Source organism: Miniopterus schreibersii (genome assembly GCF_964146895.1).
Source record: "Miniopterus schreibersii genome assembly, chromosome: X".
NCBI lineage: Eukaryota > Metazoa > Chordata > Mammalia > Chiroptera > Miniopteridae > Miniopterus > Miniopterus schreibersii.
The window spans coordinates 82977333-82994944 of record NC_138104.1 but is presented as its reverse complement, the minus strand read 5'-3'; the positions used below and the strand labels follow the sequence as shown (position 1 = coordinate 82994944).

At 39.6% G+C, this 17612-nt stretch overlaps 1 protein-coding gene and 1 long non-coding RNA gene across 2 annotated transcripts in view; one reads left to right on the top strand and one right to left on the bottom strand.

Annotated features, from left to right (window-relative positions):
• The window catches only part of LOC308551474, a 41153-nt gene extending 28140 nt beyond the window's left edge, over nucleotides 1-13013 (bottom strand). The window contains exons 1-3 of the long non-coding RNA XR_013998028.1: nucleotides 12790-13013; nucleotides 5859-5938; nucleotides 5274-5322 (exon numbers count right to left, since the gene is read on the bottom strand). This is a non-coding gene — a long non-coding RNA (uncharacterized lncRNA). The remainder of the gene's footprint in view (nucleotides 1-5273; nucleotides 5323-5858; nucleotides 5939-12789) is intronic.
• Nucleotides 12809-17612, top strand: part of TSPAN7 (tetraspanin 7) — a 122791-nt gene continuing 117987 nt past the window's right edge. Inside the window, exon 1 of the mRNA XM_081126025.1 lies at nucleotides 12809-13191. Coding sequence (XP_080982151.1) covers nucleotides 13111-13191 — 81 coding nt within the window. The 5' untranslated portion in view covers nucleotides 12809-13110. The remainder of the gene's footprint in view (nucleotides 13192-17612) is intronic.

Sequence of the window (17612 nt, the reverse complement as noted above, 5' to 3'; positions counted from 1 at the left end):
CAGCCAATTGATGATGTTTCTCTCTCACCAATGTTTCTGTCCCTCTCCCTTCCTCTCTTTCTAAAAATCAATAAAACATATTAAAGAATGACATTCTTTTTGTGTCAATTTTGCCTGAGTCCCCAAAGCAGGAGAAAACCCAGCAAATTTGAAATACATAAATGTGCCCAAGGATTGACAAGATGTTGGAGCAAAAGTAACGTTTTATAATCCTTAGCACATCATCTATCTTTGAAGACACATAATTAGCTTCAAGGGAGTCACTCAGCTGCACATAAGCCTCTGGGTTTGGGAGAATGATGTCTGACATTCTCAGAGACAAGTCCAAATGTTGGGAAACTTTTTTCAATTATTAGTACATTTCTTTATACAAAGGGGAGGATTGAACATGTGCATTTTGTTATTTTACTTTCAGTTTTGAGAAAGTGGGTATTTGGTTTGCTTGTCTGTTTATCCTACCAGTCGTTGAACACAAATATTTGTATTTTCTCCTTTTTCACACAAAAGTTAACATATGCACTGTACTGCATCTTGCCACTTTTACTTAATAGTATATTTTAGAATTTGTAGCTTATCAGCACATAAAAAGCATCCTCAATCTTCTTATATTTGCACAGCATTTTTTTGTGTGGATGTATCATAATTTCTTAAACCAAACATAAATTGATGGATATTGGGTGGTTTCCAAAATTTTAACTACTACCAAACTAAAAAAGCTATAATGAACAACCTTGCATATACATTTTCTTTTGTGTGTGTACACATGTGTGGTAGATAAATGTCCATTTTGATATCTGTAAGAGTTTTCCACATCTCCCCAACTGCTTAGAGGCCCTATTTTTATCTATATACTCTACTCAGCTATAAAAGAGACACTTGACAGAACAAGTGACATGTATGTGCACACATGTATGTGTCCAGAAGTAGAATTCCTGGGTCCAAACTCTATGTGTAATTTTGATGACTATTGCCAAATTTCCTTTCATAAGAGATATACTATTTTCTACCACAAATGTATATCAGTACTTGTTCTTTACATAGAGGGCCATAGTTTTCAATGAACTCAGTTGTTCTTTAACTAAAAACAAAGACAAAACAAAAAACTAGTTTTTTAGTCCCTTAGCCAGAATCAGGCTTTATTTTTTCCCCTGTGTAGGCAAGTTCATTCTTATAATTTATAGACAGTCTAAGCCAAGGGCATATAGGTACTTTTCTAAATATAGGCCTCAAGTTATTACATTTCTAAATATCTTTACTTCTGGTTTTTGCTAAAATTTCTGTTTACATGATACATTTCCTTTTAACTATTTCTTCTTAAAATTTTGAAATATTTGGTCCAGCAGGACAGAGTGGTGGTAGCTCCAAATGGAAAGATAGGCTCAAGTTAATACACACTATAAAATCATTCCACTTCTTTACTCAAAGAAGAAGGGCCCTTGGAGGCTAAAGATTATCAAATTCTTCCTTACTGTCAGAAATATTACCAGTTTGTGAGAAACAAAGAACTAAAAGCCCTCACACATTTATAATTTATCTTTCTATGTTTTCCCACATAAATACAAATTACCTAAAATATAAAATAACTCATTCAGAAAAATATTTTTCAGATAATTTGCCCATAAGGAAAAACAAGAGAACAAGCTTAGTGATACTATTAACATAGTTTGCTTTTAAATAATGACATGAGGTTGATCAAACATATATAATGCTTTGACATATAACCCCATGTGAATAAGCACAATGTGGGGTCCTATGTAGATGTAGTATTATAAAAATAACCACAATAACTCACATTTTTATGGTGCTTTATAGTTTACAAAGCACTTCCAAGTACATGACAGTAATTACAGCTGCCATTGGTTGTATATACCAGGTGTTTTGACAAACTATACACTAGAAAGTATTAGTTTCTTTTCACCCAAGATGAGGGGAATGAAAATACATTATTTGCTTCAGGTCTAAAAGCCAGTTAATGGTAAATCATAGAGATATGAAGTAGAATTATGGTTGCCAAGGACCAGGGGGAGATGGGAATAGGGAGTTATTATTTGATGGGTACAGAGTTTTAGTTTTACAAGATGACAAGAGTGCTGAAGATGGATGGTGGTGATAGTTGCACAGCAATATGAATGTACCTAATACCACTGAACTGTATGCTTAAAAATGGTTAAGCTGGTAAATTTTGTTTTGTGTGTTTTATCACAATAAAAAATTGGAGGAAAAAAATGTTAGTGAAAGGTGAAGTCTGAATTTTATTTCATTTCTATCCAACCTTTTCTTTGTACTTAGAGCAGTTATTATCCCCAAATTACAGATCAGGGGATTAAGACTCAGAAGGACTGATTTGACTTAAGCCACCCAACTATCAAGTAGCAGAGGTGGAGTTCAATCCAATGGAAGCAATTTTACAACCAGAAGCTAAATATAGGAAGTCAAAAAAACAAACAAAAAAAACCCCACAAGGGCTCATCTAACCACCAAAGAGTTGGTAATCTTGGGTTAATTACTTTACCTGTCTGGGCTTCAGGTTACTCTGTTGTAAAATAAAGGGATGGATAAAACAAAAGTTTTGTTTTTTTTTAATTCAATGTTTTATACCATAAATTACTGTAAGAAATATCTTATATTGACCCAGCACACAAACACACACACACACACACACACACACACACACACACACACACACACACACACATCCTGTCCTAGGTTGAGTTTCCCAGAAGTAGACCTCGAAATAAGGATTTGAGTACAAGTGATTTATCAAGGATGTGTTCCCAAAAGAAACTAATATGGGAATAGAGGAGGCAGAGCAGAAAAGGGGTTGGAATCAACCAAGGGTAAGATTTCAGATGAAGTCACAGCCTCAGCCTGATCCGATGGGTAACTCGAGCATAAAATAAACCACAGAACTTTACTGGCCTTGAGTCAAGAGAGCTTGACTTTCATATTCCATCCTTAGTCAATCACTAGTTACAGGCCACCCCAGCAGGATTTAACCTCCTAGGCATTTCAGCTCATGATACCTGTGGTAGCCAGTAGAGGCCCCCAATGATCCCTGCCTTATAGTATTCACACCTTTGTATAGTTCCATCCTATACTGTTTCATGGTTGGTCTACGTAACCAATGCAATACAGCAGAAATGATGGTATGCCACTTCTGAGATTAAGATATAAAATACTGTGGCTTCCATCTTAGATTGTTTCTTTCTTTCTTGAATCACTGACTATGAGGGAAGCAAGGTCTCATTTTATGTGTAGTCCTGTGAAGAGACCCATGACATGGACTCTCATAACAAGGAACTGAGGCCTGCCAACAACCACATGAGTGAGTTTGAAAGCAGCTCCTCCAGCCCCAGTCAAGTCTTGAGATGCTACAGCCCCAACTAACAGCTTCACTGAATTCTCATGAAACACTCTGAGTCACAATCACCCAACTAAGTTGCTCCTGGATTCCTGACCCTCAGAAATTGTGTAAGATAATAAATGTTTTGTCATTTAAGTCACTAGATTTTTAAAAAATTTGTTATACAGCAACAGGTAAATAATACAAATACATTAGGCTAATGTGTCTCCAGTAGCTGAAGTGAAGATTCTTTAGGAGAGAAGCACAAAGACACTGGGGGATGTCCAGAATCAGTAAAAGAGACCTGAGGTGATGTGGGCAGAGCATCAATAATGTCTGCTATCCCTCTAAGACAAATGTTTCATGAAATAGCACTTACCCTTATTACATGCAATGCACTTTGATAACTTTTATTTTATTTCATTCTTATTTGCTTTATTAAATGCTGAAAGTGGGCCTTTACATTGATTTCACAATTCACTAACAGGTTGTGACATGCAGTTGAAAAATGGTGAACTTAATCATCTTTGAGTCCCTTTTAGATCTAAACCTTTGTACTTAGGAGATGGCACAGTGTTATTACAATGACAATCAACATTTATTGAGCACACAGTATGCCAGAACTGTTTCAGACACTTCACATATATTACCTCACGTGAAGATAATAAGGTAGATACTATTAATATCCCCATTTTACAGCTGTGAAGACTGGTAAGTGGCAGAGGCCAGGTGGGAACCCAGGTGGTCTGACTCCAAAACCTACTGTAAAGAGTGCAGGTGCCTACATCACACTGGGTTCAAATTCTGATGTCAACAGTCAACCAATAAGTGTTTCTAATTATGATCATTATATAAATCAATTATTAGAAGCTATCAGCTCACTGATGGGGATAATTCTAACAAAAGGAAGTTTAGGACCAGAGTTATGTATGTCAACTAAATTCAGGGGTTAACTCATCGATAATCAGCCCATATTCTGCTCTACTTTAGCCATGTTGGCCCAGTCTTCACCTTAAATTTAGCCACTTATGCATTTAAATAAGATGGAGTCCTGGGCTGGGTTATATAAATCTGCATGCTTGAATAAATACATTTCACTGTAACTAGGCAGAAAGAATTTCAACATACTCACTTTTATGTATTGGATTATTAAAGTGTGAAGATAACTAATAAATGAAACTAACTAAAGTAGAATGGTCACCCTTATGTAGAGAATATTCCCGTTGAAGTCAATGAACACTAATTAATCTTTGGATTTCAAAAATAGGGCCAATAAAAATAATGATATAAATGACTAAAATGGTAAACACACACACACACACACACACACACACACACACACACACACACACACACAGAGCACAGAATCTGCATACCTGGTACCACCATCTTTTTGGCTGAATTTGTCTAAGGCAAGTCCCCATCAATTATGGCTTTCATCTCACAGGAATACACTATTTATCACAGATACTGGAGTCAGTATAAAAACATCCTTTTAATAAAAGATATTGGTAATCAAAGACTCATATACCTACTGAGTAAATTATCTACAGCTGTACACATGTATGGGATATATGTTAGGAGGATGTTTCAGCAGCTACTATGTATTAAGGTGACTTGGATTTTTTAGAAAGATGACAGAATGAAAAAAAGTGGTCCGTGTCCTACTTCAGATGCTACTGCATGATTATGGATTACAGGGCAACTAGAGTGACTAACCTAGCCTGGAATACTGCTAGCAGAGGTAAGATGCTATTCTCTTGTCACCTATTTTTTTTCCTATACTCTTTCTTTAAAAAAAGTGTATCTTTATTGATTTCAGAGAGAGGAAGAGAGAAAGAGATAGAAACATCAATGATGAGAGAGTCATTGATTGGTTACAGCCCGCAACCCAGGCATGTGCCCTGACCGGGAATCAAACCCTGATCACCTGGATCCTAGGTCGACGCTCAACGGCTGAGCCACGCCTGGCTGGGCACCTATTTTTTTGAAAAAAAAGAAAGTCATTTCAAATATATTGGTAAAGGGGGAAGTTACAAAAGGTATCATTGCTCCTCCCAAATCAAATATCAATCTAGATGTCCTGAAAAATTAACAATTTAAAATATTTTTTGGTTATAAAAGAAATATGTTTTACAGAATATTTAGTAAATGCAGAAAAGGTAAAGAATAAAATAAAAAATCAGATCATGAGACAATAATTGCCACTATCTGTGTTTATCTCCAAATTGGCATTATCCTACATTTACTATTTATAATTAAAAATTTTTTTTACTTCAAAACATACTGTGGGAATTTCCCTGTGTCGAAGAGTTATACTTCAACATTAATTTGATGGCTGTATCAATTCCATTCTAAGGACATATAGCATTTGTAGCAGTATCTAGTCAGGCAAATGAAAACCAATCTATACGTTTAGTGCAGAAATGGACTTAATGTTAGTAATTTGCTACAAAGTTATAAAAAGTGCTAAAAAAGAAGAAAGCTGTGTATTAGTTAGCTGTTGCAAACATACCCTTAGCAGGAGCAATCTTAGTCCTGCAGACATTTCTGAATCCCAGCATAAAAGTCATTTTGGGTGCTCAAGTAGGGACCCTGAAAACACACAGATATATCAATAAATATAGAAATCTAGATTAATGGACATATGCTCATATTTCAGCCAAGCAGGTTTTCAAAACAGTTCAAGGTTTTCCCCATTAAATCCTAAAACTTTAATATTTTAATTTTGGGAGTGGAGGCTTTCTTTATAAAATATACTTCTTTACTTTTATAAATGTTGTATATGATTAGTATTTAGAAATTTTGTGAAATAGAGTAAATATAAAAAATCACCTATAACCCCGCTATTCAGAGTCACCAGTGTGAAAATTTTCTATGCTTTTTCCTCTGATTTCTTTTCTATATATTCTAACATAGTTGAGATTACATTGCATATACAATACATTGTATTGTTTCTTAATATTATAACAAAATTTCCCTTTGTGATTAAAAAGGTTCTTTATATACATACTTTCTAATAAGTGTAAACTAGTCCCTTGTTTGAATGTATTATATATTGGGATTACACATTTTAAAAGCTGTCCTCCAAGTTTACTGAAACTAGAAATAAATTGTATTCAATTCCTCATTTCCCTTTATTACTCAAATTCACTCAGTCATGAGGACTGTCTATTCTATTTCTGAAGTTTCTTTTATCTGTCCCAGAGGTTTAAATCCCAGCTAGATTATTGAGGAACTTTTAAAAGCACTGATTTCTGGGGCCCCACCACAGATTGAGTCCATCAGAATCTATGGGGGATGAAGCCTTGGCCTCCATGTCTCAAAGCTCTCCAGTGGATTTTTTAAAATTTATCTTTATTGTTGAAAGAATTACAGATGTGCCCCTTTTTTCCTCCATTGATCCCCTCTACCCCACAGCCACCCCCAACCCCAGGCCTTCACCACACTATTGTCTGTGTCCATGGGTTATGTATGTATGCATATAAATTCTTTGGTTAATCTATGCCCCCCCCCAACCCACCCCAGCCTTCCCTCTGAGATTCATCAGTCTGTTCCATGCTTCTATGTCAATGGATCTATTTTGTTCATTAGTTTATTTTGTTCCTTAGATTTCCATATAAGTGAGATTATGTGATATTTGTCTTTCTCTGCCTGGCTTATTTCACTTAGCGTAATATTCTCCATGTCCCTCCATGCTGTCCCAAGGGGTAAGAGATCCTTCTTCTTTACAGCTGCATAGTATTCCATGGTGTAAATGTCCCAAAGATTTTTTTATCCACTCATCTACTGATGGGCACTTGGGCTGTTTACAGATCTTAGCTATTGTAGATTGTGCTGCTATGAACATAGGGGTGCATAAGTTCTTTCTGATCAGTGTATCCTCTTTTGTTCTCTAATGTATCCCTAGCACCTAGATATGGTAACAACTAAAAAAAATGTTGAACAAATGGATGGTACATAGTAGGAACATATCTTAGGATATATTCCAAGAAGTAGGATCACTGGGTCAAAAGGCAGCTCCATTTTTAATTTTTTGAGGAAACTCCATACTCTTTTCCATAGTGGTTGTACCAGTCTGCTTTCCCACCAGCAGTGTACTAGGGTTTCCCTTTCTCCACATTCTTGCCAGCCCTTGTCATTTGTTGACTTGTTGATGGCAGCCATTCTGACAGGTGTGAAGTGATACCTCATTGTGGTTTTAATTTGCATCTCTCTGATGATTAGTGACACTGAGCATTTTTTCATATGTCTCTTGACCATCTGTATGTCCCCTTTGGAGAAGTGTCTATTTAGGTCCTTTGCCCTTTTTTAATTGGACTATTTGTCTTCCTCTTGTTGAGTTGTATGAGTTCTTGTATATTTTGGAAATTAGCCCCTTCTCAGATGTTCCAGTGGATTTTAATGCAGCCACAGTTGAGATGTACTGCTCTGTCCACTCCTGCAGCCCCAATGCCACTCCCTGAGTTCTAGCTCTCATTAACTCCCAATTGGGTTATTTTAATTACCTAACTCTTTTTCTCTTTCTAGGCTCTTTCTTCTGCAATTTCTAATCCTATGTACTGCCTCTCAAATTAGTTTTCTAAAACACAGATTAGATCATGTCATTTCTCTATTTAGAAACCCTTCACTGCTCCCAAGTACCTACTCAAGAGAGTCTTACTTGGCCTGAGCAAGACCCCTTCTACCACAGCCCAACCTACATTTTTGCATCCTTTCCTACTTTAGGTCCTTTAGCTCACCTCACCAATCTTCTGAGTAAGTTTTTGGCTTTTGTTCATCCTGTTCCTTAGCCTGTATTGACCTCCTTCTCTATTCCTCAACGATCACCATTATTTTATTCATACTTCACGGTCCATTTCAAATATTACACCCTTTTTCAGTCAGTGATCATCCACTGAGTGACTACTATGTACCATCCATTTATTCAACATTTTTTTAGTTGTTACCATATCTAGGTGCTAGGGGTACAGCAGAGAACAAAAGAGACAAAAACACCTTCCTTTGTGGAGCTTAGTAGCCGAGGCAGATAACAAAATAAGCTTGTTAATGAGAAAATGTTAGTTAAGTGTAACACAGAGAATGAGGACAGATAGTGACTAGGTGGCTTCTGAGGAGGAGGCTACATCTACACTAAGATCTGAATGACAGGAAGGAAGGGACCAACCATTCAGAGTTTAGGGGGCAAAGCATTCTAAAGATAGGAGCAGCCAGTGTGAAGGCTTTCAAGGGAAACTAAGTATGATTGAGAAGGAAAAAGAAAGTCAGAGGAGTGTAATGGGGGAGGAAGTTGAAGCCAGCTCATGTATGCTTTCTAAGACAGGGAAAAGAGTTGGAATTTGATTCTTTGTGCAATGATGGGAAACCACTAGAGGGTTTTAGGCAAGAGAGTGACATGATATGTTTTGTTTGAACAAGATCACTCTGGTTGCTGTGATTGAGGGGGTGACAGCAGGGACCAGGTAGATGCTTTAGTGGCAGTCCAGTTCTCCTTGAAGTACTTGCTGAAACTAAGGGAAATAAAAGTCAAAAGCTCCCTTGCTTTTAGACAAATATTAAAATTCTTTTTATCATATAATAGGACCTAAATGGGCTGACCTCTCTCCAGCCACCTCTATACTATCTTTGCCCCTGCTATTGAGCCTTGGTTACCCTTTTTCAACTCCCCAAATGTACCATTCCTTCAGGCCACAGGGCCTTTGGCCTTGCTATAATTATGTTATGTGTGAGTGATAAAATACATATAACATAAAATTTACTATTTTAACCATTTTAAAGTGTATAATTCATGGCCATTAAATACATTCATAACTGTACAATCACCACCTCTGTCTAGCTCCTGAACTTCTTCATCACCTCAAGAGGAAACCCATTACCTATTAAGTAGTCACTTCCCATTCCCCTTTTGCTCAGGCTCAGGCAACATTAATCTGCTTCCTGTCTCTGGATTTGCATATTCTGAGTTCATACAAATGTAATAATGCAGTATATGGTCTTTGTGTCTGGCTTCTTTCACTCAGTATGTTTCCAAGGTTCACCCATATTGTATCATGTGTCAGTACTTCATTCCTTTTTATGACTGAATAGTGTTTTGTTGTATGGGTATATCACATTTTGCTTTATCCATTCATCAGCTGATAGACATTTGTTTAGGTTGCTCCCACCTTTAAATTATTGTGACTAGTGCTGCTTTGAACACTCATGTACAAGTTTTTGTTTGAACACCTGTTTTCAATTCTTTTGTATATATACTTAGCAGTCGGATTGCTGGGTGATATGTTAGCTGTGGTTATATTTTGAAGAACTGGAGATCAGTGAATCTTAGATGTGTGTTAGTGCCACAAAATGTGTGACTTAAAACAACAGGAATTTATTCTTTCACAGTTCTGGAGGCCAGAAGTCTGAAATCAAAGTGTCCGCAGGGTCATGGTCCCTCTGAGATTGGGTACAGTCTTTCCTTGCTTCTTCCTAGCTTCTAGTGAACTTGAATCCTTGGCATTTCTTGAGTTGTGGTTGCCTCATTCCAATCAGTCATGTGGCATGCTCCCTGTGTGTCTCTGTGTCTTCACACGGCCCTCTCCCTGTGTCTCTTCTTCTTTAAGGATACCAGTCATATTGGACTAAGGGCCTACCCTACTCCAGTATGACCTCATCTTAAATAATTACATCTGCAAAAATCCTATTTCCAAAAAGGGTAACATTCTGAGGCACTGGAGTTAGGACTTCAACTTATGTTGTGGGGGGGACACAATTCATTTAAGGACAAACTGAGACATTACTGTGCGTCTGAATTCCCTGGGGATCTTGTAAACATGGGCTTGGAGTGGGGCCTGAGATTCTGCATTTTCAACAAGCCCTCCCAACAGTTGCCAATGCTGCTAGTTCAGGAATAGGGTGATTGAATTATTTTGGTTTGCCCAAGAGCTTCCTAATTTTAGCAAGGAAAATCCAGAATGCAAGGAAACACCTCAGTCCTGAGAAAACTGGGATGGTTTGTCACCCTATTATATGACCAGAGCACAATTTGAGGAGTAAGGGTCTAGCCACAAGCTATGCTAATTTATCCATTAATTACATGACCGAATATTCATCTTCATCTTCAACTTTAAATAATTTTTTGTTAGAACAGTTCAGTTTTCAAGAATCTGAACCTTATAGATATCCTTAAAAATCTCCAGAAAGACTCTGAAATGGTGTGTTAGTTGAGCTGATGGGCACCGTCTATGAATATCATACATTAACTCACAAAATTATCTATGATGCTCAGCAAAGTCCCTGTTGGGTTGAAAATTGAGATGTCTGACCCCTTTACAGAGTAACTATTATTGGGCAAGACTTTTTGAAGCTAAGGGTACCCACTGTGTTTGCAGTTTTCAGGATCCTTTTCTTGCTGCTGCCTGAAAACTAAAGATGGAGGAGAAACTCCTTTCTGACATTGGGTCTAAGCTTATTGCAATTGGGACAATTTCCCTCAATTTGATTCCTATTAGGACCACCTGAAGAACTTTATTTATTTATTTATTTTTAAAATATATCTTTATTGGTTTCAGAGAGGAAGGAGGGGGAGAGAGATAGAAACATCAATGATGAGAGAGTCATTGATCGAGCCCGCAACCCGGGCATGTGCCCTGACCAGGAATCGAACCCCGATCGCCTGGATCCTAGGTCGACGCTCAACCGCTGAGCCACGCCTGGCCGGGCCACCTGAAGAACGTTAAAAACTGCTGAGCCTGTACCCCTCACCAAATGACTCAGGCTACCTGGGATTGGAAACTATGAATGGATAAACATAATGTAGTGCATACATACAATGGAAAATTATTTGGCCACAATTTTTTTTTTAAGGTTCTCCAGGTGATGCAAATAAGCAACCAGGTTTGGGAATCATTATGTAGGTTCTTCCTTCATAACAGAAACCTTGACAATCTTTGCCTAATCTTTTTTCACCAGTACCCATGTTCCTCTCTCACACTTCTAAACCCACCACATAACCTTTTCTAATGGTTGATTATTGCTTAGGCAGGTTCTCCTCTTCCTCATATTTGTGTCCTGTTTATACAATGACCTCACTGACCTGGGAACATGTACAACTCATTAGAGGTAATAATTACTCCTGCAACAACTGACCTTGGCAGGCTTTCCTCAAGCTTTACTGACTGTTTTTACTCTTTCACAAGAAGTACCCTAACATGATTGAGTTAGCTTGTGATAGTATGGCTACTTTGACTGCAGAATCTCTCAGAAATCAAGCTAAATCTCCCACAGAGTCTATAATGTGTGTTCCTCTACAAAGGAGCCACAGGAAATCTGGGTGGAGTTTATTTTATATATATATATAAAATATATATATTTATATATATATATAATTCACATGCCATAAGTCATCCTTTTAAAGTGTACAATTCAGTGGTTTTTAATATATTCACAGATATATGCAACCATCACCATTAATTCCAGAACACTTTTGTCACTCCACAAAGAAGCCTCCTACTCATTAACAGTCACTCCTCATTCCTGCTGTCCCCCTGCAACCACTAATCTATTTCTGTCTCTATAGGCTGACCCTATCCAGAGAGCTTAAAAAAATAAATCAATGCATTATTGAGACAGGGAGGTGTCTTTTCTGTACGTTGCCTATAAATGGATCATTCAATGTGTTCTTTTATGTCTAGCTGCTTTCATTTAGCATATTTTCATGGTTCATACATGTTGTATCAGTACTTCATTCTTTTTTGTGGCCAAATAATTTTCCATTGTATGTATGCACTACATTATGTTTATCCATTCATAGTTGATGGGCATTGGGGTTGTTACTGCTTTTTGGCTATGATAAATGGTACTGCTATGAACATTCACATATAAGCTTTGGTGTGAAGATGTTTTCATTTCTCTTGGGTATATATCTAGGACGGGAATTGCTGGGTCATGTGGTAACTCTATGTTTAGCTTTTTGAGGAACTTCCTAATTGTTTTTGAGCATTATTTTTTGACCATGATACAGCTCTCTTTCCTGGTCTGTACTTGTTAGGGTGGGGAAAATGTTTTGCGGGCACTTTAAACTTTTTTCTGTTGTCTGTTAAACATTTTATGTGCAGAAAGAATAGTACCTTCATAGAGAAAATTCTTGTCGATCAGTTTCATCATTTCAAAGTGTGAGGAAATAAAAAATTGGTCGCGAGGATTTGGGGTGTCTGTCTGAGCTCCGAGGTTCCTGACCACCCCTCCAGCTGTATCTCCAGCCACCTGTCACAGTCTGTTCCTGGCACAGACAAAGCCTGCTTGTTCCAAGGACATGACTACTGGGACACTTCCATCTGAGAAGGGCCTGGTAGGGCGTCCAAATGCAGAAACAGAATTGCTTTTTGGGGATACCAATAATCCTCGTGTAGCCAGGTGCAGAAAGCTGGCCTAAGTAAAGTCCTACTACGTACAAAGTATAAACTTACGTGCCACTGACCTCGGACCAGGCCTCCAGGCTCTGTGATCCCTCCCAGCTGCCTAGAGCCTCTCCTCCAGCGGGGGTCTGAGCCTGCGCAGCCTTGCCGGGGCGGGCAGCCTTCTCAGCATGCGCAGTCGCTGCCCACCCCCTCTTCTTCGGTGGGTGCCCCGCGAGGTGCGCGCTCACGCTCGCGCACTGCCTCGCCTGCGCGCGAACCCGACCTCTCGCAGCACGCGCCCCCGCCTCGCCCCGCCCCTCCCCGCCTCCTCCCCCCTCCCTAGCGCCCGCCCGCAGCCTGCCGCCGCCGCTGCTGCCAGAGCTCTGTAGTATGGCATCGAGGAGAATGGAGACCAAACCTGTGATAACCTGTCTCAAAACCCTCCTCATCATCTACTCCTTCGTCTTCTGGGTGAGTGACCACACCGGCCCTGTGATCGAGCCGCCGTGGTTCAGTCCGTGCCGTGATGCTCCGGGAAAGGCAGGGGGAAGAAAAACCTAAACCCCAAATCAAATCTCGACCCCCCTCCTTAAGGAGACAGGCACAGGGTGCTGGGCCGGGGCTCCAGGATGGCTGGGTGCGTTGGGGCTGCTCGGCCCTAGACCCCGCAAGGCATAGGCTGCAAGGGGCTGCGTGGTGCTGGTGACCGCAGGTTGTCGACCTTTCTAAAAAAATTTTAATGCATTGATTTATTTTTTTTAAGCTCTCTGGATAGGGTCCGCCTTTGGGGAAAGTTGCAGGTATATTCGTCTATTTTCCTCTCTGGACACCCTTGCCTAACCTCCCTTACCAGCCTGTTCGCGGTGCCAATTGGAGCTAACCTGTGGCCAGCTGGGAGCGGGAGCAGGAGCGCAGGGTTTGATCCCAGATTGATTCCTGGTTATTCCCAAACCCATGGGACTGTGAGAGGGAAGCGGCAGGAGCCTTGTGCCTGCCTGGCAGGGCAAGGGTAACCAGAGGCCCCCAAGTACGCTGATGGGAGTACGCGGGAGCGGGCACCGCCGCCGCTGCGCTAAGACGCACAGAGGGGAGAGATTCTTACATAAACCAGAGGCATCTTTGGGATTTCTTGGCGACCCAGGAGATGGGACTTATGACCCTTTTCCCACTCCCTGTCACCCTCACGCTTTTCATCTGGTCTTTCTATCATTGCGTGGGCTCAGCCGCAGAGCCCTGCGGGAGGACCTCCGCCACTAGGTGACAGCAATAGCGCCCCAACTCTGCTCCCCATCTAAATGATGCTGCTACGGGTCCTTGAAGCTCAATGCAGAAGGGTGACGTCAGCCCCTCAGTGGAGGTCTGGGGGGCTGAGCATTGCACCTCCCTGAGAAATGCGGGCTGCTGGGGGGGGAGGGCGGGGGAGGAGGGGGAGGGGGCTCAAGGCTGTGCCTTACCTCATCCTGTTTGGCAATTCATGGAATCAATGCTGGGCTGACACTGCAGTGATTCACTTGGTGGGGTGGGTGGTACCTAAAGAACATTCCGCGTTATTTCTCTTTCCATGTAGAGGGGCCCCCTTTCCTCAAGTTCCCCATTCCCACACCAAGCCACAGCCACCCTGCTGGAGAATGAATGTCTATCATCCCCCCACCTCCATGCCTTCCCCAATAATCTGGGTCATTTCAGCTTCCAAGGCAGTCATTTTGAAACCTGAGGCTCTCTAGAAAAACCAGTCCTGCCTTTGGTTGTTTTTCTCCTTGCCACCGTCCCCCAGAATAGCCCTAATTTTGGTTTGAAACAGGGTACAGTGCTCTATGAGGTACCATACTCGGGTTGATGGTAAACCAGGCTGTTTGTAATGATCAAGGAAGGAGCTGAAATTTAATAAGGATTTTTAAAAAATCCCTAATGCTCCCCCCACACCCGCGGGCATTTCCTTGTCACTGGCATTGGTGATTCTTCAAGTCAGGTGAACTGTGGACCCTGGGGACCAGGCATACCAAGAGCTCTGCAATGAGATAGGATAGATTAACTGTTGTGTCGCACAAGGCAAGCACATAAACGTACTTTATTTGGACTGAAAACGACAGAGGTTGAAATTTTTCAGTAGTGGAATTGTGAGCTATGCACAGATCATCTTATGTCCTGCCTGGAAAAGGCAATAATGAATGCTGCTTGCTGAAACTTCCCAGTAGCTATTCCTGGGAACTGGTTTACCTTTTTGTTTCTTTCCCTAAATTTCTTTGTGTTTGGCCCTTAGTATTTACTTGACTTTCTATTTGTTACTGGAGCAAATCATATGGGTGATTATTTTTAGCTTCCTGAAAAATACAGTTTACAGTATATACAAAGGAGTGTTGTTCTTTCAGCATCACTGCAGGCTGATAAAGAAAGGAGTCTTCTAGACTGAGTCTTTTCATGTGAACTCTTTAACTCTTCTTATTTACCTTCCTCCTACCCCTACCCTGCCCCACCTCCTGTGAATCTAATTACTTAATGACCCTAATATGCCTTAGGCATGCCATTTTATGTCTTCTGAAGTTCGTTGATGCCTGCATTTTAATTTTTCCCCCGCTTTCAATATTTTTATAGTCTTAAGTGAAACGTTTATCTGGAGCATTTTCAATCCTTTAAATAGCATTCAGAAATAATTTCCTATTTCACAGCCAAAAGAATGAGATCTCTCCAGATGCAAGGATATTTTATTTTATTTCATTTTTATTTTTTTAATCTTTATTGATGAAAATATTAAATATGTCTCCTTTTTACCCCATTAACCCCTCCACTTGCACCCACCCCACCCCCAGGCCTTCCCCATACCAATGTCTGTATCCGTGGGTTATGCTTATAAACATATAAGTTCTTTGATTAATCTCTCCCCACCCAATCCCCCACCTTCCCTCTGAGATCCCTCAGTCTGTTCCATGCTTCTATGTCTCTGGATCCATTTTGTTCATCCATTTATTATATTTATTACATTCCACATATACGTGAGATCATGTGGTACTTGTCTATCTCTGACTGGCTTATTTCACTTAGCATAGTACTCTACAGTTCCTTCCGTTCTATCCCAAAGGGTAAGAGATCCTTCTTTTTTACAGCTGCATAGTATTCCATTCTGTAAAAGTTCCATAGCTTTTTTATCCACTCATCTACTGATGGGCACTTGGGCTGTTTCCAGATCTTAGCTATTGTAAATTGCACTGCTATGAACAGAGAGGTGCATCAGTTCTTTGTGATTGGTATTTGGGGTTCCTTAGGATATATTCCTAGCAGTGAGATCACTGGGTCAAATGGCAGGTCAATTTTTAATCTTTTGAGGAAACTCCATACTGCTTTCCATAGTGGCTGCACCAGTCTGCATCCCCACCAGCAGTGTACTAGGGTGCCCTTTACTCCACACTCTCACTAGCGCTTGTAGTTTGTGGATTTGTTGATGGAGCCATTCTGACAGGTGTGAAGTGATACCTCATTGTGGTTTTAATTTGCATCTCTCTGATGATCAGTGACTTTGAGAATTTTTTCATATGTCCCTTGGCCATCTGTATGTCCTCTTTGGAGAAGTGTCTATTTAGGTCCTTTGCCCATTTTTTTAATTGGATTGCTTTTCTTTCTTTTGTTAAGTTGTATGAGTTCCTTATATATTTTGGATATTAACCCTATATCAATTGTTCTCCCATATAGAGGGCTCCTTTTTTGTTTTGTTGACGGTTTCTTTTACTGTGCAGAAGTGTTTTTTTTTGATGTAGTCCCATTTGTTTATTTTCTCCTTTGTTCCTCTTGCCCTAAGAGATGTATTGGCAAACATATTGCTAAGAGAGATGTCTGAGATTTTGCTGCCTACATTTTCTTCTAGGATTTTTATGATTTCACGTCTTACATTTAAGTCTTTTATCCATTTTGAGTTTACTTTTGTGAATGGTGTAAGTTGGTGGTCTAGTTTCATTTTTTTTGCATGTACCTGTCCAATTTTCTCAGCACCATTTATTGAAAAGACTGTCTTTACTCCATTGTATGTTCTTGCCTCCTTTGTCAAATATTAATTGAGCATAATGGCATGGGTCAATTTCTGGGTTCTCTGTTCTGTTCCACTGATCTATATGTCTGTTCTTGTGCCAGTACCAGGCTGTTTTGATTACAGTAGCTTTGTAGTATAACTTCCTATCTGGTATTGTGATCCCTCCAACTTTGTACTCTCTCAAGATTGCCGTGGCTATTCGGGGTCTTTTTTGGTCCTATCTAAATTTTCGAAGTGTTTGTTCTAAATATGCTGTTGGTATTTTTGCGAAGGTATTTTAAATAAGATATTTTGGTTAATAAACCATAGTCCAAATGCTGTATTTTCCATTGTACCTTAAATACTATTTTTATCAACTTTATGGAGATATAATTCACCCCTTTTAAAGTGTACAATTCAGTGGTTTTTAGTATATTCACAGACATGTGCAACCATCACCCCAGTCAATTTTAGAACAGTTTCATTACCTGAAAAAGAAACCCCATACCCTTGAGCTGTAATCCCCCCTTTACCCCAAATTTCCACCCCATCTTAAGATAAGCAATCATTAATCTATTATCTTTATGTGTAGATTTCCCTATTGTGGACATTTCATATAAGTGAAATTATGTAATATGTGGTCTTTTGTGAGTGGCTTTTTTCACTTAGCATAATGTTTTTAAGATTCATCGATGTTCATTCTTTTTTATGGCATGACTGTATCCCATTTTATTCACCCATTTGTCCATTGATGGACATTTGGGTTGTTTCTGTCTTTTGGCTATTATGAATAATGATGCTATAAACATTCATGTACAAATTTTTGTATGAACATATGTTTTCAATTCTCTTTGCTGGGAATTTCTGGATCATAAAGTAATTCAGTGTTTAATCA